We start from the raw sequence: 21,802 nt of genomic DNA, 5'->3' as shown, positions 1-21,802 counted from the left end.
GCGAGTGGTTAGGCGATAGACTAGAAATCTATTGGGGTAACCCGCGTGAGTTCAAATCTCACAGCTGTCGGACCCATTTTATGTGATTCAACCCGAGTCCATCTCGCCTCGTTGTGGCCTTCCCGCGCCTTCCTGTGACGCCACGCACCCAGCCACCACGTCTGCTCATCACACGCGACTCGACAGCACAATGGATACTTGTACACGCCCGCCATAGATTGCGCTACAACCATCGTTCCCACACGCCCGTCCGCTTCGTAAGCGACCATTTCTCAACGGATGATTTCCAAACCCCGCCAGGCTCGAAACCAACTGCGCTGTCCGCAGGTAGGTCAGGCAATGGGACTGACCGCTGCTGGCACGGCACAGCAGGCACGATCGTGGCAGTGTGCCTCGAGGTGTTGGGCTGGGCCAAAAGGCCGGCGACACAGTGTGGTTTGGGCACATGATGCCATGATGCCGAAGCAACCCGTGCGCAGAAAGAGATGACCCGTTTGGCTCCTCGATAGGTAGGTGGCGTGTACACTACCGCCGCGACCGGCTGATTGCGAGGAGGATCCAACCGAGCGCTGCTGAGTACCGTAGATGGAGGGGTCAAGTCGCGAGATGTTTTGGGTCCTGCGATCGTCTTGAAGCATGCGTGGTGGTCTGTGGGCGATGCGAGTGCGATATGGTGTCCAGTCGACGCTGGAAGTTGGCGGTATAGGTCGTTTTGTGCGTGCGTGCGGCGTGATAATTGTGTGATAAAATGGGACGGTTTGAGGGTTGTGTGATCGTTCGAGTGTCGGTGTCGTCTAGTGGTTAGGACGTGAGCTTAACACGCTCAAGATCGAGGGTTCGATCCCCTCCTCCGATATCTTATTGCCTTTTCTTTACAACCGCTCGTTCGTGGCCCCTGGGCCAGCAGCGCATGCTGTAACCATAGCTCAGTGCGCAGCACATCCGTGTCCAAGCCGCTAGTAGCTTCTATAGCGAACGAGCCACGTGCAGCCCCGGAGACATCGCGATACGAGTATCGCGGTCGGTGAGAGAGGTGAGTGGTGGTTGTTGCGTGTGTAGGTAGGCGCTGACAGCGACGGTAAGGGTAGGCAATGGTAGGCAGGAGGTTGTGGTGCGGTTAGCATGGATGTGCGTTGGCGTACGTGTGTTTGCGGTGAATGTGGTGAGGGTTTGGATTTGTGTCGAATTTTAACGACAGCTTGGCCGAGTGGTTAAGGCGATAGACTAGAAATCTATTGGGGTAACCCGCGTGAGTTCAAATCTCACAGCTGTCGGACCCATTTTATGTGATTCAACCCGAGTCCATCTCGCCTCGTTGTGGCCTTCCCGCGCCTTCCTGTGACGCCACGCACCCAGCCACCACGTCTGCTCATCACACGCGACTCGACAGCACAATGGATACTTGTACACGCCCGCCATAGATTGCGCTACAACCATCGTTCCCACACGCCCGTCCGCTTCGTAAGCGACCATTTCTCAACGGATGATTTCCAAACCCCGCCAGGCTCGAAACCAACTGCGCTGTCCGCAGGTAGGTCAGGCAATGGGACTGACCGCTGCTGGCACGGCACAGCAGGCACGATCGTGGCAGTGTGCCTCGAGGTATTGGGCTGGGCCAAAAGGCCGGCGACACAGTGTGGTTTGGGCACATGATGCCATGATGCCGAAGCAACCCGTGCGCAGAAAGAGATGACCCGTTTGGCTCCTCGATAGGTAGGTGGCGTGTACACTACCGCCGCGACCGGCTGATTGCGAGGAGGATCCAACCGAGCGCTGCTGAGTACCGTAGATGGAGGGGTCAAGTCGCGAGATGTTTTGGGTCCTGCGATCGTCTTGAAGCATGCGTGGTGGTCTGTGGGCGATGCGAGTGCGATATGGTGTCCAGTCGACGCTGGAAGTTGGCGGTATAGGTCGTTTTGTGCGTGCGTGCGGCGTGATAATTGTGTGATAAAATGGGACGGTTTGAGGGTTGTGTGATCGTTCGAGTGTCGGTGTCGTCTAGTGGTTAGGACGTGAGCTTAACACGCTCAAGATCGAGGGTTCGATCCCCTCCTCCGATATCTTATTGCCTTTTTCTTTACAACCGCTCGTTCGTGGCCCCTGGACCAGCAGCGCATGCTGTAACCATAGCTCAGTGCGCAGCACATCCGTGTCCAAGCCGCTAGTAGCTTCTATAGCGAACGAGCCACGTGCAGCCCCGGAGACATCGCGATACGAGTATCGCGGTCGGTGAGAGAGGTGAGTGGTGGTTGTTGCGTGTGTAGGTAGGCGCTGACAGCGACGGTAAGGGTAGGCAGTGGTAGGCAGGAGGTTGTGGTGCGGTTAGCATGGATGTGCGTTGGCGTACGTGTGTTTGTGGTGAATGTGGTGAGGGTTTGGATTTGTGTCGAATTTTAACGACAGCTTGGCCGAGTGGTTAAGGCGATAGACTAGAAATCTATTGGGGTAACCCGCGTGAGTTCAAATCTCACAGCTGTCGGACCCATTTTATGTGATTCAACCCGAGTCCATCTCGCCTCGTTGTGGCCTTCCCGCGCCTTCCTGTGACGCCACGCACCCTCTGCTCATCACACGCGACTCGACAGCACAATGGATACTTGTACACGCCCGCCATAGATTGCGCTACAACCATCGTTCCCACACGCCCGTCCGCTTCGTAAGCGACCATTTCTCAACGGATGATTTCCAAACCCCGCCAGGCTCGAAACCAACTGCGCTGTCCGCAGGTAGGTCAGGCAATGGGACTGACCGCTGCTGGCACGGCACAGCAGGCACGATCGTGGCAGTGTGCCTCGAGGTGTTGGGCTGGGCCAAAAGGCCGGCGACACAGTGTGGTTTGGGCACATGATGCCATGATGCCGAAGCAACCCGTGCGCAGAAAGAGATGACCCGTTTGGCTCCTCGATAGGTAGGTGGCGTGTACACTACCGCCGCGACCGGCTGATTGCGAGGAGGATCCAACCGAGCGCTGCTGAGTACCGTAGATGGAGGGGTCAAGTCGCGAGATGTTTTGGGTCCTGCGATCGTCTTGAAGCATGCGTGGTGGTCTGTGGGCGATGCGAGTGCGATATGGTGTCCAGTCGACGCTGGAAGTTGGCGGTATAGGTCGTTTTGTGCGTGATAATTGTGTGATAAAATGGGACGGTTTGAGGGTTGTGTGATCGTTCGAGTGTCGGTGTCGTCTAGTGGTTAGGACGTGAGCTTAACACGCTCAAGATCGAGGGTTCGATCCCCTCCTCCGATATCTTATTGCCTTTTTCTTTACAACCGCTCGTTCGTGGCCCCTGGACCAGCAGCGCATGCTGTAACCATAGCTCAGTGCGCAGCACATCCGTGTCCAAGCCGCTAGTAGCTTCTATAGCGAACGAGCCACGTGCAGCCCCGGAGACATCGCGATACGAGTATCGCGGTCGGTGAGAGAGGTGAGTGGTGGTTGTTGCGTGTGTAGGTAGGCGCTGACAGCGACGGTAAGGGTAGGCAATGGTAGGCAGGAGGTTGTGGTGCGGTTAGCATGGATGTGCGTTGGCGTACGTGTGTTTGCGGTGAATGTGGTGAGGGTTTGGATTTGTGTCGAATTTTAACGACAGCTTGGCCGAGTGGTTAAGGCGATAGACTAGAAATCTATTGGGGTAACCCGCGTGAGTTCAAATCTCACAGCTGTCGGACCCATTTTATGTGATTCAACCCGAGTCCATCTCGCCTCGTTGTGGCCTTCCCGCGCCTTCCTGTGACGCCACGCACCCAGCCACCACGTCTGCTCATCACACGCGACTCGACAGCACAATGGATACTTGTACACGCCCGCCATAGATTGCGCTACAACCATCGTTCCCACACGCCCGTCCGCTTCGTAAGCGACCATTTCTCAACGGATGATTTCCAAACCCCGCCAGGCTCGAAACCAACTGCGCTGTCCGCAGGTAGGTCAGGCAATGGGACTGACCGCTGCTGGCACGGCACAGCAGGCACGATCGTGGCAGTGTGCCTCGAGGTGTTGGGCTGGGCCAAAAGGCCGGCGACACAGTGTGGTTTGGGCACATGATGCCATGATGCCGAAGCAACCCGTGCGCAGAAAGAGATGACCCGTTTGGCTCCTCGATAGGTAGGTGGCGTGTACACTACCGCCGCGACCGGCTGATTGCGAGGAGGATCCAACCGAGCGCTGCTGAGTACCGTAGATGGAGGGGTCAAGTCGCGAGATGTTTTGGGTCCTGCGATCGTCTTGAAGCATGCGTGGTGGTCTGTGGGCGATGCGAGTGCGATATGGTGTCCAGTCGACGCTGGAAGTTGGCGGTATAGGTCGTTTTGTGCGTGCGTGCGGCGTGATAATTGTGTGGTAAAATGGGACGGTTTGAGGGTTGTGTGATCGTTCGAGTGTCGGTGTCGTCTAGTGGTTAGGACGTGAGCTTAACACGCTCAAGATCGAGGGTTCGATCCCCTCCTCCGATATCTTATTGCCTTTTTCTTTACAACCGCTCGTTCGTGGCCCCTGGGCCAGCAGCGCATGCTGTAACCATAGCTCAGTGCGCAGCACATCCGTGTCCAAGCCGCTAGTAGCTTCTATAGCGAACGAGCCACGTGCAGCCCCGGAGACATCGCGATACGAGTATCGCGGTCGGTGAGAGAGGTGAGTGGTGGTTGTTGCGTGTGTAGGTAGGCGCTGACAGCGACGGTAAGGGTAGGCAATGGTAGGCAGGAGGTTGTGGTGCGGTTAGCATGGATGTGCGTTGGCGTACGTGTGTTTGCGGTGAATGTGGTGAGGGTTTGGATTTGTGTCAAATTTTAACGACAGCTTGGCCGAGTGGTTAAGGCGATAGACTAGAAATCTATTGGGGTAACCCGCGTGAGTTCAAATCTCACAGCTGTCGGACCCATTTTATGTGATTCAACCCGAGTCCATCTCGCCTCGTTGTGGCCTTCCCGCGCCTTCCTGTGACGCCACGCACCCAGCCACCACGTCTGCTCATCACACGCGACTCGACAGCACAATGGATACTTGTACACGCCCGCCATAGATTGCGCTACAACCATCGTTCCCACACGCCCGTCCGCTTCGTAAGCGACCATTTCTCAACGGATGATTTCCAAACCCCGCCAGGCTCGAAACCAACTGCGCTGTCCGCAGGTAGGTCAGGCAATGGGACTGACCGCTGCTGGCACGGCACAGCAGGCACGATCGTGGCAGTGTGCCTCGAGGTGTTGGGCTGGGCCAAAAGGCCGGCGACACAGTGTGGTTTGGGCACATGATGCCATGATGCCGAAGCAACCCGTGCGCAGAAAGAGATGACCCGTTTGGCTCCTCGATAGGTAGGTGGCGTGTACACTACCGCCGCGACCGGCTGATTGCGAGGAGGATCCAACCGAGCGCTGCTGAGTACCGTAGATGGAGGGGTCAAGTCGCGGGATGTTTTGGGTCCTGCGATCGTCTTGAAGCATGCGTGGTGGTCTGTGGGCGATGCGAGTGCGATATGGTGTCCAGTCGACGCTGGAAGTTGGCGGTATAGGTCGTTTTGTGCGTGCGTGCGGCGTGATAATTGTGTGATAAAATGGCACGGTTTGAGGGTTGTGTGATCGTTCGAGTGTCGCCCTGCGGCTCGCGTGACGTTCGTGAGCATGTCATAGTCCGGCACCCGGAAAGGACCCGTGAACTTGATCGCGTTGGGCTTGATGAAACGCAGGATCGGATCGTGCTCCAGCAGCCGGATCAGCTCCACTCCAGCAAGCATATACCTCATCTCTGCCGCGGTGAACTGATTCCTCGTGTCATCGCCTCTCGCCTTGACCGGCGGTCCATCCGCTGAATCCGGCGCGCACAGCTTCTTCTTCTTCCTCCTCTTGGGCGACTTGCGCTTGGCGGCGGCCTTGGCGGTGGGTTGTTGTTGGTCGTCGGCCTTTGCAGGCTTCCGACCAGTAGGACCGCGACTTACGTCGCGGCCCTTCGCGGCTCCCTCGTCGGGAGCCGCATCGGGAACGGCAAACTGTTCTTCGTAGCCCTCCTGGTCGTCGCTGGCCCCGTGGCCTGTCGTGAAGGTTCCCTCAGAGCTCCACGACGCGACAGGTCTCTCACTGTGCTCTCTTGCGGTCGGCGACCTTCCAGCCGACCGCGCACCTGCCTCTGATGCCTCTTGGATCATTAGCCCGTCATTCGAAGTAGTACTCCCGGGTCGCAGCACCATTGTGGAGTAGCGCCCTCGCAGAAATCTCGCGAATGCGATCTCGCACAAACTCGGCGCGTCTGGATAGCGGTCGCGCCGAGCAAATTATTCCCGGTTGTTGGAGTAGCGTATCTTCGAAATACAGGCCCAAGTCTTCGCAGGCTTCGGAGTTGGGGGTTCTTGTGTTGACGCTTGTTCCTTGTCGTAGGGCGTCGAGCCTTGGGCGTGCGGCGTTATCAGGCCGGCGTTTCCTGGGGCTTGTGTGGCGTTATCGGGCCTACAGGGGGATCTTGTGCACGGCGGTTATCAGGCCAGTGCGGTCCTTCGCCTAGGCAGCGCGTTATCGGGTGCCCACCTAAACGGTATACGTTTAACGTGCCTTTGTTCCAGCACGGGTCTGTGGGGGGTGAGCACCCGAACCAGCAAACGACGGGGGGCCGCGATATCGAGGCGGCTCTACTTGCCGGCGCTTGGTGGTTCCCCTGGAACCTCGGAGAAGACAGGAGGTCTTTGTGGTTCAGAGAAATTTCGGGACTGAGTCCTTACCCTGTCCTATGCCCTAGCTACTGGCTACTCCGTACTACTGCTTGCTAAGCCTATCGTTCTGTGCCTATCCCTACTTCTGTCGTGCTTGCACTGCCGTCCTTCAACCTGATTTGCGTGGCGTAATCAAGATCTTACCTCGACGCGTTTGGTCGGCGCGTCTTGCTCGGCGGGTTTTGCTCGGCGGGGATCAAGGTCGACGCGTTTTGCAGAGACGGGGCGCTGGTCGACTCGTCGGATGATTACGCGTCGAGTTGGACTCTGTCGCTGTGTCTCGCGGCCCATCACCCGCGTCGACTTTCCATCGACCTCTGCCGCGCGTCGCCCCCATCAATCGCGTCGCGTTTCATCAACTGCGTCGAGTTCATCATCCGCATCCATCAGCATTCGTCTCGGCGCTTTCTTTCACCGACGCCGACGTGCCCGCTTCCTCGCTGGGCACTACATCACACTAACGCCGACAGAACAACATGTGTTGCTCTGGGTTTCATCCTGAAGGAGCAACGCGATGTTGCTGCTACTACCGCGGTGTCGTCCGGGACGACACCACCCACGCAAACGCTGAAGCTCAATGTGAACAACTATGTCGGAAGAGAGGGTGAACTTCTCCTCCGTTGGCTTGTCGAACTCGACACAGCCATTGCGGCTCGACGTATCGTCGAGCCGTTGTCGAAGGTTGCGTTCGCCATGTCATGTTTTGGCGGACGCGCAAGAAGTTGGGCGTATGGACGCCGACTCTCGGATCCTACGTGCTTTAGCACATACGAGAGTTTCAAGGATGAGCTCAGACGGGCGTTTGAGCCACCGCAAAACGAGTTCCGGTCGAGGGCGGAGTTCCTCGATCTGCAGCAGGGCAAGCATAATGTCCATGCTTACGCTCAGAGAGCACGGTATTTGGTCTCGAACATCGTGACCAATCTGATCGACGAGGCGACCAAGGTCGTCACGTTCATGAAGGGACTGAGAGATGGGCCTGTGAAGACCTATCTCTTCCGTGAGTACCCGAGTACTCTCAAAGCTGCAATTACTCTTGTAATGCAGGAGGAGTTTAGCCTGCGGCAGGCTAAGCTGCATGCACATGTGCCGAGGCCACAGCCACGCCCGGTAGTGAGGACGGGAGGCCCAGAGCCCATGGACCTCTCGAGTGCTGCAACTGCTGGACCCCAGCAATCGCAGAGAAACAATTTGCGATGCTACCGTTGCGGTAGAGTCGGTCACTTTGCTCGGGAGTGCACGGCCCCCGTGCACCAGCAGGGTGGCTATCGCGGCGGTGCCGGGCACCGTCGCAACCAAACAAAAAACGCTGGACGCCAGTAGGCGCGGGGCGCCCTACTGGTAATGCAGTTCTGCGTGTCGACCTTGGACACGCGACACTGAGGACTGCAGCCCCCAGTGAGGTTCATTCTCACTGCAAGAACCAAGATGACAAGCCTGACCTTGTCATCCTGAACGTGAACTCGATGAGAGTAAGCGGCTCTCTCCGTGCTTTGGTAGATTCTGGCGCGTCGAAGAACTTTGTTCGACTGCGAAGTCTATCAAGGCTTGACTTCGAGGATTTTAAAGATACCTCGAAGTATGTTGGAAGTACGACTGGCAACGGGTGCCATCGTAAAGACCGAGAAGCGCATGGTACGCGTGCGCTTCACGTATGAAGACCAAGAGTTTGTCGAGACCTTTATCGTCCTGGATCTGGACGATAAGTTTGACATCGTATTGGGCATGCCGTGGCTTGCACGGCATGATCCGGTCATCTATTGGTAGAAGCGCACTCTCGTGCGCTTCGGTCGCGACAGCGGAACAGTGAGCGATGACCCTGTTGCCGCTACGCACCCACCGACAGGTGCGCGCGACTCCCCACTCGAGACAGCGCCCAACGCCGCTGTCCCGAATCATCCTGGGGGCGCGCGAGCACGCGCGCAGGAGAAGCTAGCGTCGGTGTTGCCGCCGACAGCTAATGAAGAAAATGTGTTGACCTCTGAGGTCGACACACGCTTTTCAGCGAATCAGGAAGAGTCTCCGTCCTCATGGGGCACGGATGGCGCAGGCGAGTCACACGCCTCAGCCGTGGAGGCTGACACGAATCTGATTGGATCAGGTCTGGCCAATAATAAGAGCCAAGGTGACGTAACGCCGTCGATTCCGGGAGTCAATGGCTTGGGTGGATTTGATTCGTCGGCTCCGGGAGCCGACGCACCCTCCGTAATGGGGGTCTCCGCCAATGCTTGGCGTCGAGGTACTAAAGTCGCGACGGTTCCGAGAACCGGCGCTGCGAAAAGAAATTTCGCGTCGACTCCGGGAGTCGACGCACCCATTGTAACGAAGGGCTCCGCCAATAACAGGCGTCGAGGTGAAGATGGCGTGTCGGCTCCGGGAGCCAACGCTGCAGGCGGTGCGGACGGTTGCAAACGTCCCGCACCGGAAAAACTTGCATGCTGTCGTGCAGCCGGGCTGCACGACGAAGCGCCGGGTGACCAAGCCGGGCTTGAAGTCGCTCGCCCGCGGGATGAACCCGCCGGCGGTATTACAGAAGAACACCCGTCCACGGCTAGGCCTGGACGAGGTCAAGAACCAAGCGGAGCTAGGCTCCGCAAAGCAAGAAGACGGCGCATGCGAAGGTCGCTACAAGAAATGTCTGCCGGGCAGACGGAGGCTGAGAAGCCGGAGGTTGAGACGTTGAACGTCTTGACGCGTACCTGTGCCGGGTTCCGGTACAGGGAGATGACTCTCGCTAACCCTCCGACGCAAGCGTCGGAGTTGACTTCGCTTCCAGTCATGAGCTGGAAGCGCTTCGCGCGTGACTTGCACGATGGACGCATCGAGCAAATATGCATTCTCTCGGACGCCGAGAGAACGAAGAGCGAGAATGAAGAACTGAGGCAGTACTTCATGGAGACCACCACTGAGAGCGAGGACACTCTCAGTGCGAAGACGAAGAAGGAGCGCTCTGAAGAGCAGAGCTGGTACTCGTTGATATCGAGTCCCTACTACGAGATCTTACGGGAGTACGCGGACGTACTTCCGGAAGAGATTCCTGCGGAGCTTCCGCAGGATAAGGGCATCAAGCACGAGATTGATCTCGTGCCGGGGACGAAGTACTGTTCACGCGGCAGTGGCCACTGCCGCGAGAGCAGGTCAAGGCGATCGACGACTTCTTTGAGAGTCGCCGCAAAGCTGGACAAGTGCGGGAATCGAAGTCCCCGCACAGTGCTCCGACGTTCTGTGTCAAGAAGCCACAGGGCGGCTGGCGCATCGTTCATGCGTACAACAAGCTGAACGATGCGACGATACCGGCGCAGACACCGATACCGCGAAAAGATGTAATCATCGATTCGATGGCCGGGAGCACTATCTACAGTGCTCTTGATCTGCGCGATGGATTCTATCAGATCCTCATGCGTGAGAGCAATATCCCTCTCACGGCTGTGAGCACGCCGAGCGGCATGCTCTGGGAGTGGCTAGTGATGCCGCAGGGTCTGAAGAACGCCCCTGCGACCTTCAACAGGTGCGTGACGCACTTGTTGCGCTCGGTGCGCGACTTCGCACCGAGCTACATCGACGATGTGTTCGTCCACAGCCGAGCTGCGGACGGGATGAGCGACGTTGAGATGCACAAGGTGCATCTCCGGAAGCTGCTTGCGCATGAGCGCAAGCACAAGCTCTATGCGTACCTGAAGAAATGCATCTTCGGGGCGAGCGAGATACCCGTGCTCGGGTGTCTCGTTGGGAAGAACGGTGTCCGCCTTGACCCTGAGAAGGTCAGAGTGATCAATGAGTGGCCGACGCCGTCGAACGTCAAGGAACTGCGGCAGTTCCTTGGCTTGGCCACGTACTTGTGCAAGTACGTGAAGGACTACACGGGCATGATACGCCCGCTGTCACAGCTCCTAAAGAAGGACGCCGAGTGGATTTGGACTAGCAGGCCTTCGATTCAGTCAAGCAGGGCTTGACTGAGGCGCCGACCTTGGCGGTGGCCGACCTAGATCGCCCGTTCCACGTTGTGTGCGACGCATCCGACTTCGCAATCGGATGTGCGTTGATGCAGCACGATCACGAGGGTCGTGATCGTGTGGTCTACTACCAATCGCGTCAGCTGAAGCCAGCTGAGCGCAACTACCTGGTGCGTGACAAGGAACTCCTTGCCATGAAGTACGCACTCGCGAAGTTTAGAGTGTATCTACTCGGAAGCAAACCGTTCGTGGTCTATACGGACCACGCGTCGCTGCGGACGGCTGTGAAGTCGCCGCACATCTCGCAACGGATGGCGAGATGGCTCTCATTCTTTGCAGAGTATAACTTCCTGGTTGAGTATAAACCCGGAAGACTCAATGTGGTGGCCGACGCGCTTTCGCGTCGACCTGACTACGCCACGACTGATGCTGACGTCAATGCCATTGACGCCATGCGATCGATCACCCCAACGTCGTCACTGTTGGACGACGTGAAGGTCGCGTACGCGCACGACGCGGACGCGAAGCTCTTGCTGGCCTATGGCTCAGCGCCTTCTGACAAAGCTCGTCAGAAGCTGCCGAAGCATCTTCGTGCTCGTGCACACCGTTATCGGGTGCACGATGGGTTATTACTCTACCGTGCAGTCGACGACAACGCGGACCGCGTTGTCGTGCCCAATGACCATGACCTGCGGCTCAGGATCATGTATGAGTATCACGATGCACCGACTGCGGGGCGTCCGGGCCGTGAGAAGACATACCTTCTTCTCACGCGGGACTTCTACTAGACCCACCAGTATAAATGGGTGCGCAAGTACGTCCGTGCTTGCGAGGTTTGTCAACGTGTGAAGCCTGCGCCTTTCGCGCAGGCTCCCTTGCAGTCACTGCCGACTCCGTCGGAGTGTTGGCAGTCCATGTCTTTGGACTTCGTGTTCGGTCTTCCCCCGGACAGCCAGGGGAACACGGGCGTTGTGGTCTTTGTTGACCGCTTCAGCAAGATGGTACATCTTGCTGCGGTACCCGCTGAAGTGACTGCGAAACAGACGGCTCGTCTGTTCGTTGACATGGTGTTCAAACACCATGGCATGCCAATCGACATTGTGTCGGATCGAGACCCGCGCTTCACTGCACACCTTTGGCAAGAAGTGTTTACACTTCTTGGGAGTCAACTTTCGATGTCGACTGCGGACCATCCGCCGACGGACGGGCAGACCGAGCGCGTGAACCGCGTGCTCGTAGACGTGCTTAAGAGCTACGCTCACTCGTTCCAACACTGGCGCGAGTGCCTGCCGATGGCGGAGTTCGCCATCAACAACTCGGTGCATGCCTCGACCGGGCATACACCGTTCTACGTGAATGCCATCAGGCACCCACGCCTCCCCAGTTTACTCGGGATGGTGGCTCCTTCCTTGAGTGGGGGAGAATCTACGACTGCTGCGTTGCAGTCGTAGAATGCCGCTGACGCTTGCACAGTGTCAGCCGCAACTACGCGCAAGAAGAACAAGAAGCACGCGCCTGTGCAGGGCACAGACGCCGACAAGAGCAAGAAGAAGAAGAAGAACGGGTCTGTACAGGGCACAGACACCGCGAAGACGAACGCAGAGGCCGGGCCTACTGCTGGAAACGAGCTGAACGAGTTCAGTTCGGACGCAATTCGCTTCGTCCAGCGCAGACAAGCTGTCATTCGGTTTGTCCAAGACGCTATTGCAGCCTCTGTCGACCGACAGAAGCTGAACGCAGACAATGTTGGCAGGGGCAACACAAATGAATTTAAGAAGGGTTCATTGGTTTTGTTAGCTACTCAAAACCTACCTAAACATGCAGTTTCCGAATTCGGGGCGAGCAAGCTCGCTCCGCGCTTCATCGGGCCGTTCACGGTGTTGGCACGGCATGGCAACGCCTACACGCTACATATTCCATCTAGCATGCGTCTCCATCCCACCTTTTACGTCGGGCGGCTGAAGCCATACCGGCAGCACGAGCCACCTAGCTCGGCTGACCCAAAGCGGAAGCCCCAGCGGGGGCGAACCTCTGCTCCAGCGTGTGAACGCGCTGGTCCAAGCGCACGACGCGACCTCCCACGTCGACAGAGATGTCCGACGCGGTCTGCGAGCCCTGAGCGACTTGAGCCCTCCGGATCGCCACTTCCTGCTTCAGAGCGGCGAACTCCCGGCTCTAATGCTGCTCCACAGCAGCGACCCGCTCCTTGAGCGTCGGGCCAAGGTCAACCCCAGGTTGACCATACCCGGGGCGTGTTCCCACCGCCGCCGCCTCCGATCCGCGACGCCCGCGGCTCAACACGCTGGATTGTTGAGCGTATTGTGAACCATAGTACCCCGAAAACGAACCGGCAGCCGGTTCGTTATCGTATTCGTTGGAGAGGGTTTCCGCCCCACCAAGATACATGGGAGCCGCGGGACGTTCCGGAAATGGTGAGGGCGTACGAAGCTCACCACGCACTGCCGACGCGAAGGTAGTGCGAGCGCTGTGGTCACCTACAGCGCCCGAAGTCCCACGATCGTCGCGTTCCTCGCGTGCCAAGAACTTGGCACGGAGATCCTTGAGACTCGCAGGTACACGAATCGTCGTGTACCCGTTTAGGTCTCGGTCGCTCAAGCGCGCCGCACCCGGAAGACACAACGTGCACTGATGGCCTTCGGGCACAGCGCACGGAATACCAGCGTCCACAGAGGACCTGTGGAGCTGCTCCAGCCGCCCACGCGTCGAGAATGTCTCGAAGCGCTCACGGGCACGCTTAACCCGCTCGCGGTAAGCAGCCGGTTTCTTGTTGAAGTTCTCAACAAAAGCATTCCAACTTTGACAAAGTGCCTGCCACTCAGGCACGAGAAGAGGTCGTCTTGCTGGAGAAGTACCGGAGCTCGTGGAAGAGCCCGATGTAATAATCGCGCCTTTGATTCGTTAACGGGTCAAAGTGCTGCTCCTCCGCCACAGCATCATCGTGGATGCCGCTGCATACGCACAGTGGGATTTCATTTTGACGCACGGTGTTGCCCACACGGTCTGCGATCTCTGACGCAGACGGCATCCACGGATCGCGCGCTACTGAGGCAGCGCGCGGAGAGCTTGAAGTCGCCACATCACGTGGGGAGCTTAAAGCCACAGCAGCCGAGAGCGGAGTGTCGCTCTCGCCGCGCGAGCGCTTCGAGCTCGAAGCGTCCGAGTCGTCCCCTTCACGAAGGCGTCTCGACCCGCATGCCGGGTCGAGACTATCGCTGTCGATAGACTCCTTGCGCTTGCTAGAAGATGCCTCGCCCTCTTCCATCTCCACGTCGTTGACCACAGAGGAACCTTCGAGGACAATCTCCGGTTGAGTTGTCCCCGCCGCAGCCTTGGCAGCAAGAGCGTCACGCTTTGTTTTGTGACGATCGTGGTACTCAGGGATAGAGAGAGTCTCTATCCCGGCGGAGGTCTTCCCCTCTGCTGCAGCGTCGGTCTTCTTCGGCGAGCTCATTGCGGAATGAGCTCATGTTTTCTTTCTCCCAACGTGAAGAATTGACGAATGGTCAATTTCCTGACTGACGTGCCGTGACTCGCCGCGTCTAACCTTGAGGAGGGGGGGGGGGGGGGGTAACAGGGATACACGCACAAGTGGCTACAGTCATTTGATCTAAATGTAATATTCTAAACTGGGAATCTGCCAACGGCTCGTTGGCTGAATTCCAATACTATGCATGTCGCTCATTGACTAAAAGATGCTGCTTTCAGCCAATAGGAATCCTAAGTCTCTATGGACCACCCGTCGTGGTGATCGTAAATGTATGTAGCCTTTGGTGTGTCTACACCAAGGTCGAGAAAGTCTTTCGAACTTCTAACAGACGTCGTGTCGGAAGTCAGAAACATAAAACAAAAATAGCAGTTCTCATTTTAACCCAAAAACATTATTTGGATCGTTTATTTAGATTAATCTATACTCGGAGGTCCGAGTATAATTAATTCTAGTTTAAACTAAGCTACGCTTCCTCACACACGTGCGCACACATGTGAGCTAAAGTAGTGAGCCAAAGTAGGCCCATTACCTCGGTAACACTTTGCAAACGGCACCATTCGCTACTTCATATTCATTCTAAGCAAACAAACTTAAATTTTGCCGCCTACCAGTGATATGGTATAAGCTCCAAGACAGTACCACGCGTCAGCGCCTTGCAAAGTACGAAACCGTAGCATAGCTACCATCAGCTATACTTTGATGTAAGTTTATCAGCCACGGTTTAGCCTGCAGTGAAACTGAAGCTGAGGACACGTCCAATGTGTCAATGTGTGTGGTAATGCTGCTAATGGTCCAGTATGAACATTTCAGAATATTTAACCCATCGGCAACCGTTATCCCGATTTTGCTGGGATAAGAAAAACCTCGGGGGAAAGTGCCGGTTCAAGCCATACAGGTGGTTAGGGTAACTGCGACTCTTCAAGGTCCCGCCGAGAGCGTTTTGGCCAATGCGATCTGTTTGCGGATTTCTCACCTTAAAAGGTAGATGGGCATGGGTGCCGGGCTTCCGCGCCACCAGTGGCCACCGCACAAGCATTTACACCCGCAGATTGCCAGTGCTCGCGAAGGATTAGCGCTTCTCCGCTATGGTAAAATTCTGAGTTGATAGGATGCACCGCTCACTAATGTTAACTTTCTTTTCTCTCGTATCATTGCCTTCTATAGACGCCTTCACACGCGCGAGGTACGCTGGTCGAGGAGCTACGAGTACGGCTCTGCCGGTGCCACTGCGAAGACCGAGTTGTTTCGATCGAGACCTGGACGCTCCTGTTCGTGGAGGAGCCCGACCGCTACTTCGGCAATGTACGTGAGGCGTCAGGGCTACTAACAGACGTCGTGTCGGAAGTCAGAAACATAAAACAAAAATAGCAGTTCTCATTTTAACCCAAAAACATTATTTGGATCGTTTATTTAGATTAATCTATACTCGGAGGTCCGAGTATAATTAATTCTAGTTTAAACTAAGCTACGCTTCCTCACACACGTGCGCACACATGTGAGCTAAAGTAGTGAGCCAAAGTAGGCCCATTACCTCGGTAACACTTTGCAAACGGCACCATTCGCTACTTCATATTCATTCTAAGCAAACAAACTTAAATTTTGCCGCCTACCAGTGATATGGTATAAGCTCCAAGACAGTACCACGCGTCAGCGCCTTGCAAAGTACGAAACCGTAGCATAGCTACCATCAGCTATACTTTGATGTAAGTTTATCAGCCACGGTTTAGCCTGCAGTGAAACTGAAGCTGAGGACACGTCCAATGTGTCAATGTGTGTGGTAATGCTGCTAATGGTCCAGTATGAACATTTCAGAATATTTAACCCATCGGCAACCGTTATCCCGATTTTGCTGGGATAAGAAAAACCTCGGGGGAAAGTGCCGGTTCAAGCCATACAGGTGGTTAGGGTAACTGCGACTCTTCAAGGTCCCGCCGAGAGCGTTTTGGCCAATGCGATCTGTTTGCGGATTTCTCACCTTAAAAGGTAGATGGGCATGGGTGCCGGGCTTCCGCGCCACCAGTGGCCACCGCACAAGCATTTACACCCGCAGATTGCCAGTGCTCGCGAAGGATTAGCGCTTCTCCGCTATGGTAAAATTCTGAGTTGATAGGATGCACCGCTCACTAATGTTAACTTTTTTTTCTCTCGTATCATTGCCTTCTATAGACGCCTTCACACGCGCGAGGTACGCTGGTCGAGGAGCTACGAGTACGGCTCTGCCGGTGCCACTGCGAAGACCGAGTTGTTTCGATCGAGACCTGGACGCTCCTGTTCGTGGAGGAGCCCGACCGCTACTTCGGCAATGTACGTGAGGCGTCAGGGCTACTAACAGACGTCGTGTCGGAAGTCAGAAACATAAAACAAAAATAGCAGTTCTCATTTTAACCCAAAAACATTATTTGGATCGTTTATTTAGATTAATCTATACTCGGAGGTCCGAGTATAATTAATTCTAGTTTAAACTAAGCTACGCTTCCTCACACACGTGCGCACACATGTGAGCTAAAGTAGTGAGCCAAAGTAGGCCCATTACCTCGGTAACACTTTGCAAACGGCACCATTCGCTACTTCATATTCATTCTAAGCAAACAAACTTAAATTTTGCCGCCTACCAGTGATATGGTATAAGCTCCAAGACAGTACCACGCGTCAGCGCCTTGCAAAGTACGAAACCGTAGCATAGCTACCATCAGCTATACTTTGATGTAAGTTTATCAGCCACGGTTTAGCCTGCAGTGAAACTGAAGCTGAGGACACGTCCAATGTGTCAATGTGTGTGGTAATGCTGCTAATGGTCCAGTATGAACATTTCAGAATATTTAACCCATCGGCAACCGTTATCCCGATTTTGCTGGGATAAGAAAAACCTCGGGGGAAAGTGCCGGTTCAAGCCATACAGGTGGTTAGGGTAACTGCGACTCTTCAAGGTCCCGCCGAGAGCGTTTTGGCCAATGCGATCTGTTTGCGGATTTCTCACCTTAAAAGGTAGATGGGCATGGGTGCCGGGCTTCCGCGCCACCAGTGGCCACCGCACAAGCATTTACACCCGCAGATTGCCAGTGCTCGCGAAGGATTAGCGCTTCTCCGCTATGGTAAAATTCTGAGTTGATAGGATGCACCGCTCACTAATGTTAACTTTTTTTTCTCTCGTATCATTGCCTTCTATAGACGCCTTCACACGCGCGAGGTACGCTGGTCGAGGAGCTACGAGTACGGCTCTGCCGGTGCCACTGCGAAGACCGAGTTGTTTCGATCGAGACCTGGACGCTCCTGTTCGTGGAGGAGCCCGACCGCTACTTCGGCAATGTACGTGAGGCGTCAGGGCTACTGGAGCTTTAGCATAAGGGAGGCTGACGCTGAGATATGTTGTGGACTCGGTAGGTGTGCGAGCTGGACACCACCATCAACCCCCACAAGGTAAGGCGGCGTCTTGGCAGCTTTGGCGTTCATATCTAGGGGCTCATGCTCGTGGTGTTGTTGTCGACAGGCGTATTACATTCAGAACGAGCTGTTCACCGGCTACTCCCGGCAGGAGTTGAGCAAGGAGGCGATCTTGCGCATCTGCGTCCACCTAAGCTACGTGCCCCCACCGCTGAAGCCATGCGGGTGCTGACACTTCACCCTAACGCGATTCGACTCCACAGCGAATGTCCAAGCGCGATGCCGAAGGCACGACGGTGGAAACAAGCGGCAGGGAGGACGCCAAGAGCACGACAGGGACAGCGGGGTGTGGCAAGACTCCAAGAACGACAGATACAACGGCGGCTTGAAGCATGGAGTCTTCATGGTCAGCTGGGGTCTGGTTACGGAGCCCACGATGCCGTACGTCGACTCGAGTAAGCTCGACCGCTACGATCACTTCATCTTGTATTGGGTTCTCTAGACCTCGTATGACAACTCATGGGGCGACAGCGGCTTCATTACGCTGTCAAACTCAACTGCAGGTCGAAGCTGATTAGAGTTGTGATTGATTTTCATGCAATTTATACATAGTTGTTGGTTTGACCCTCGGCGGCAATGTTAGAGCTTACTGCATCGACCATCTTGGTTCAGCTGCGTACAGGTGTAAATCCCGAGGGGAGCTGCTGTAAGTCATCGGAACCTGAATTGTTTTCAGTAACTTCCACCGCTTGCAAAACGAATTTCGGCACGTATTACGATGCCGCGGACACACTCGTGTTGTCAGCGCCACCAGACGTAGATGAGGTAGCTTCATGCACAAAGCACGCATTGCCAAAACCACATCTTCTTCAAACACAGTGTCGTGGAAAATAATAGGGTGGCGGAGCTGATAAGGGAGCTGGGTTGAGCCAACTTCGAGTCTGGATCAGCATTGATTACAGTATCGCTGCCTTCAGCAATATTGCGGATGCCTGCGGTGACGACGCTGATCTTGAGCAAGTGTGGAAAGCGATGCCCTAGACGCAATCAGCTCCATATCTCTAGCGGCCAGGTCACGTTGGATCTCAATACCAACCACACGAAATGCTTGCGTTTGCAGAGCGATTTGAGCGAGAACATTTCCCACGCCGGATCCAGCATCCAGAAACACGTCATTCACTTGAATATTCGCTTCTTCGATCAGCATGGACACCCCAGCCATTGTAATCTCCCCGGTATTTAGCTGACGTTCACTCGCGCGCACATCACGCCTGGTGAGTAGGCAGAATAGTCCTTCAGTGGCGTTGTAGGTTTCTTGCGGTGATAGGATCGAAATGGTATGTGGTGAAGGCGAAAACCGTAGAGGAGACGCGGCTTTGGCTTCCAAATGCAGTCCTGCTCGGTCTGGTGGCGAGCGGAAATAGCGTGGGGGGAAACTCAGCACGTTATTGTCATATCGTCTCTTGAGCGTCTTGATTCGCTGTTGCAGTTTGGTTGCGCTCCATGTTGACGGCCTCATGTCTTTCTCCACTGACACCCAGTCGATTCGGCTTCCCGCTTGCTTGCTCTACACCGCCGCGAGCTGAACGAGTTGTCGATCCTCTTCATCTGAAAGGTCAGCCATTTTTCGCTTCGGATACTGTCTATACAAACTCAAGTAAAACGACCCTTTGGGGGTTCATACTGAAACCGAGTTTATTTTTTTTGCATTTGTAAGTCAACGTTGGGTCGCTGTCGACCGAGTCAATGTAGACTCGTTCAGAGTCGACGTTGACTTCGCTATTACTGAAATTACTACGTTTGAGACTTGGTTTAAGTCCATGTTGACTTCGCGATCAATAAAACAAGCGTATTCGAGTCAAAGTTGACTCGCTCTAAGTCATCGGTGACTTGGAAATGTGTATTCATTCATCGTTACGCAGCAGCACACACAACTACAGCAGACTAAGGATTAATGGTTTTCTCCAACACGCCCAATGCTTCCATAATCTCCATGCATACATACGCGTATCTGCCGTGGTCCATCGAGTGGATGACGGTCCATGTCTTGTCGTGGACCAACTCATTTCTTTTCTCTCAGAACTCGACCGCAAGCGCCTTGAACTCTTCAGCGTCCGCCGTCTTCGATCCAAACGCCTCCTTCATTTTGCCCAGAATGAAGTCGCGCTTCTTCTGCATTGTGCTCGTGTTACCAACATTTTTTTCAGTTCAGAGACAATGGAAGTCAATACAATGTCAAACCACACTGAAGCAGAAACTCAAGCGGCTTACCATCTCGGGTGACGGCGTTCCATTCCGTGAACTCTTCGATATCACCGCGCTATGCTTGAACATACTCAAGTACAGCTCTAGCCTCGCGATGGTGTCTTGCAATCCGCCGTTTCCGTTTTCACCGCCTCTAGCGCAGCCTTCATCGAATCCAACTGCGTTCTCACTCCATCCCGTTCTGCTTGCATCGCCGCCCTCTCTTCCTCGATCCGGTTGCGGTTGGCTTCAAGCTCTTTAAACGCAGCTGGGCACCCGTTGTTCTTGAACTGTTCTTCCAGGAGCCGGGTCTGGCGCTTCATTTCATTCAAAATCTTCGCCTGCCTCAGCGATATTCGGCCTCCTTGTTGCTTCTCTCGACTCGGCTTCTCTCGTTTCTTTTTATCCGCGTCCAACTGCTGCCGCTCCCGTTGCAGGCGATGCGTTACGTTCTGGAGACGCCGGTCCTCCTCTTTGAGCTTGGCCTCATGAGATTGCAGTTCCTCGGCTTTGACTTGTAGTTCTTCCTCCTTGTTCTCCATATTCTTCTCTCGCGTAGCCATCTCGTTCTCCCGGTCCTCCAGTTTTTTCTTGCGCTCGTCCACCTCTCTCGTGAGGTTGTTAATGTCTTCGTGCACATCCTGGAGTTTCTTTGCATGGCTAGCCTGCGCCTTGAGTAGATTGTCTGCGTACGTGGTGACGGATTGCTTCGACAAATTCAACTCAGTTTCCACATGGGCAAGTTTGTTGCGCAAGCCACTTGAAATCGCCCTCTCTAGTTTTGCAGCCGTCTTCTTCCACTCATGCGCTATCACGGTACATCTGTCGTCACCACTGCCATCATTCCTGAGTTCGGCCAGCTCCTTCGCAGCAGCTGCTAACTGCTCCTCTAATTTCCTTGAGCGTGCTTGTTCCTCCTCCAGCTGTCGAGCCCCTTTCTGCTTCTCTTCATCCAGCTTCTCTCGGAACTGCTGCAGTGCTTGCAAAATGGTATTTTCAAGATGCGCATACCCCCCTCGCAAAGGGTGGGTTTGCAGGCTCCGAGCTGGGGCACCTTCCTCCTGCACGGCTACGGGTGTCTGCGAGATTGGAGGCCCTGGAGCTTGGTCTGACGCTAGCGATGTTTGGTTTCTGGCTGCGGAAAGCTGCTGAGCCGCCTGGATGTCGCATTGCTCGATCGCCAGGTGCTCGGCTCCGCCACGTTGCGATAGCCTCGACGAACCCGATCCAGCGGTCTGCGCGTGTGCGTCTGCTTTCAGGGCTTGGTCCGCTAAGTAAACCTCGTAGAACTCTTTTAGCAGCGAAGGCTCGTGACGCTGGAGCTCTTCTGGGTTGTTTTGAACGCCTTGAATTGAGTCAACTTGCTCAAAGCCTCGTAGTCCAAGTCGTTGTCGCTGTTCCTAGCAGCTGTGTATTTCTCCGCCCACACACGCTTCTGGTAGTCTGCCATCTTGTAGTAATCACCTGCCTTGCGCCGTGGGCCTTGCCGCCCTTCTCGTCTGCGATCTTCTTTTGTAGAGCCAAACACGTGGACCGGAGCGCGTGCTTGGGTACCAGGGGAGTCGTCTCTTCATCGCGAGTCGTTGCCTCGTCCTCCGATGCACTCGCGGCGCCCAACTCGCGCGTCGTCCCGTTGGATCCTTCGCCAGTCTTCTTGGCAGTCTTCCTCTGCTTACGGGGGCTTGGCAAAGTGTCTGGCCCCTCCCCCTTCTTCCGCTTCTGCTTGGCATTGCCGGTGGCAGGCGTGGTCTTGGCAGCGTTTGCTGACTTGTCAGTGGGCGCGCTCGTCCGCTTTGTCGCTGGCTTGTCCGTCGCCTTTGCAGCTTTCTTTCTCCTCGTCATGGGCGTCTGGCGAGCAGCACCGCCAGCAGTTCCCTCGCTCTCTGCAGCCTGAGATCGCTTCGCCATCAGCATCGCCATCCGCACTTTGCTGCAGTCAAGGTTTCTTGAGAAAGTGAAACCGCAAATCCTACAGTTGAAATAAATTGATATGGACCAATTCGATTTAGAATCAAGAGGACTGT

General features: G+C 55.3%; 5 protein-coding genes and 9 non-coding genes across 14 annotated transcripts in view; 10 read left to right on the top strand and 4 right to left on the bottom strand.

Moving 5' to 3' along the window:
- PHYSODRAFT_t1623 overlaps window positions 1–70 on the top strand; it is a 217-nt gene extending 147 nt beyond the window's left edge. Inside the window, exon 1 of the tRNA in view lies at window positions 1–70. This exon is cut by the window's left edge and continues 147 nt beyond it. This is a non-coding gene — a tRNA (tRNA-Ser).
- A 713-nt stretch (window positions 71–783) lies between these two features.
- On the top strand, window positions 784–856 carry PHYSODRAFT_t1624. The gene has a single exon. It is a non-coding gene; the product is annotated as a tRNA-Val (tRNA).
- Window positions 857–1,193: 337 nt separating this feature from the next.
- On the top strand, window positions 1,194–1,274 carry PHYSODRAFT_t1625. The gene has a single exon. It is a non-coding gene; the product is annotated as a tRNA-Ser (tRNA).
- A 713-nt stretch (window positions 1,275–1,987) lies between these two features.
- Window positions 1,988–2,060, top strand: PHYSODRAFT_t1626. The gene has a single exon. It is a non-coding gene; the product is annotated as a tRNA-Val (tRNA).
- Window positions 2,061–2,398: 338 nt separating this feature from the next.
- PHYSODRAFT_t1627 lies at window positions 2,399–2,479 on the top strand. The gene has a single exon. It is a non-coding gene; the product is annotated as a tRNA-Ser (tRNA).
- Window positions 2,480–3,171: 692 nt separating this feature from the next.
- Window positions 3,172–3,244, top strand: PHYSODRAFT_t1628. Its single transcript has one exon. It is a non-coding gene; the product is annotated as a tRNA-Val (tRNA).
- A 338-nt stretch (window positions 3,245–3,582) lies between these two features.
- Window positions 3,583–3,663, top strand: PHYSODRAFT_t1629. The gene has a single exon. It is a non-coding gene; the product is annotated as a tRNA-Ser (tRNA).
- A 713-nt stretch (window positions 3,664–4,376) lies between these two features.
- Window positions 4,377–4,449, top strand: PHYSODRAFT_t1630. Its single transcript has one exon. It is a non-coding gene; the product is annotated as a tRNA-Val (tRNA).
- A 338-nt stretch (window positions 4,450–4,787) lies between these two features.
- On the top strand, window positions 4,788–4,868 carry PHYSODRAFT_t1631. The gene has a single exon. It is a non-coding gene; the product is annotated as a tRNA-Ser (tRNA).
- Window positions 4,869–5,021: 153 nt separating this feature from the next.
- Window positions 5,022–6,176, bottom strand: PHYSODRAFT_342754 (hypothetical protein; the record flags this gene model as incomplete). Its single annotated transcript, XM_009541243.1, has 1 exon — window positions 5,022–6,176. One exon carries the CDS (start codon window positions 6,174–6,176, stop codon window positions 5,022–5,024), a length of 1,155 nt encoding a protein of 384 aa, XP_009539538.1.
- A 6,455-nt stretch (window positions 6,177–12,631) lies between these two features.
- On the bottom strand, window positions 12,632–14,117 carry PHYSODRAFT_342751 (hypothetical protein; the record flags this gene model as incomplete). Its single annotated transcript, XM_009541242.1, has 3 exons — window positions 12,632–12,793; window positions 12,845–13,460; window positions 13,519–14,117. The coding sequence occupies 3 exons, from the start codon at window positions 14,115–14,117 to the stop codon at window positions 12,632–12,634; spliced, it is 1,377 nt and encodes a 458-aa protein (XP_009539537.1).
- Window positions 14,118–15,138: 1,021 nt separating this feature from the next.
- PHYSODRAFT_342750 (hypothetical protein) lies at window positions 15,139–18,036 on the top strand (the record flags this gene model as incomplete). Its single annotated transcript, XM_009541241.1, has 7 exons — window positions 15,139–15,241; window positions 15,337–15,455; window positions 16,320–16,457; window positions 17,322–17,459; window positions 17,535–17,570; window positions 17,641–17,759; window positions 17,823–18,036. The coding sequence occupies 7 exons, from the start codon at window positions 15,139–15,141 to the stop codon at window positions 18,034–18,036; spliced, it is 867 nt and encodes a 288-aa protein (XP_009539536.1).
- A 144-nt stretch (window positions 18,037–18,180) lies between these two features.
- On the bottom strand, window positions 18,181–19,092 carry PHYSODRAFT_534973 (hypothetical protein; the record flags this gene model as incomplete). The annotated part of the gene is made up of 2 exons (XM_009541240.1): window positions 18,181–18,475; window positions 18,578–19,092. Coding segments are annotated over 2 exons (810 nt in total), but the record flags the coding sequence as incomplete, so codon positions are not given.
- A 518-nt stretch (window positions 19,093–19,610) lies between these two features.
- Window positions 19,611–21,698, bottom strand: PHYSODRAFT_342749 (hypothetical protein; the record flags this gene model as incomplete). The annotated part of the gene is made up of 5 exons (XM_009541239.1): window positions 19,611–19,706; window positions 19,806–19,859; window positions 19,928–20,757; window positions 20,833–21,142; window positions 21,243–21,698. The coding sequence occupies 5 exons, from the start codon at window positions 21,696–21,698 to the stop codon at window positions 19,611–19,613; spliced, it is 1,746 nt and encodes a 581-aa protein (XP_009539534.1).
- Window positions 21,699–21,802: the final 104 nt, after the last annotated feature.

This window comes from Phytophthora sojae (genome assembly GCF_000149755.1).
Source record: "Phytophthora sojae unplaced genomic scaffold PHYSOscaffold_20, whole genome shotgun sequence".
NCBI lineage: Eukaryota > Oomycota > Peronosporomycetes > Peronosporales > Peronosporaceae > Phytophthora > Phytophthora sojae.
Note: the sequence above shows the minus strand (reverse complement) of the source record. Positions and strands in the feature narration are given on the sequence as shown.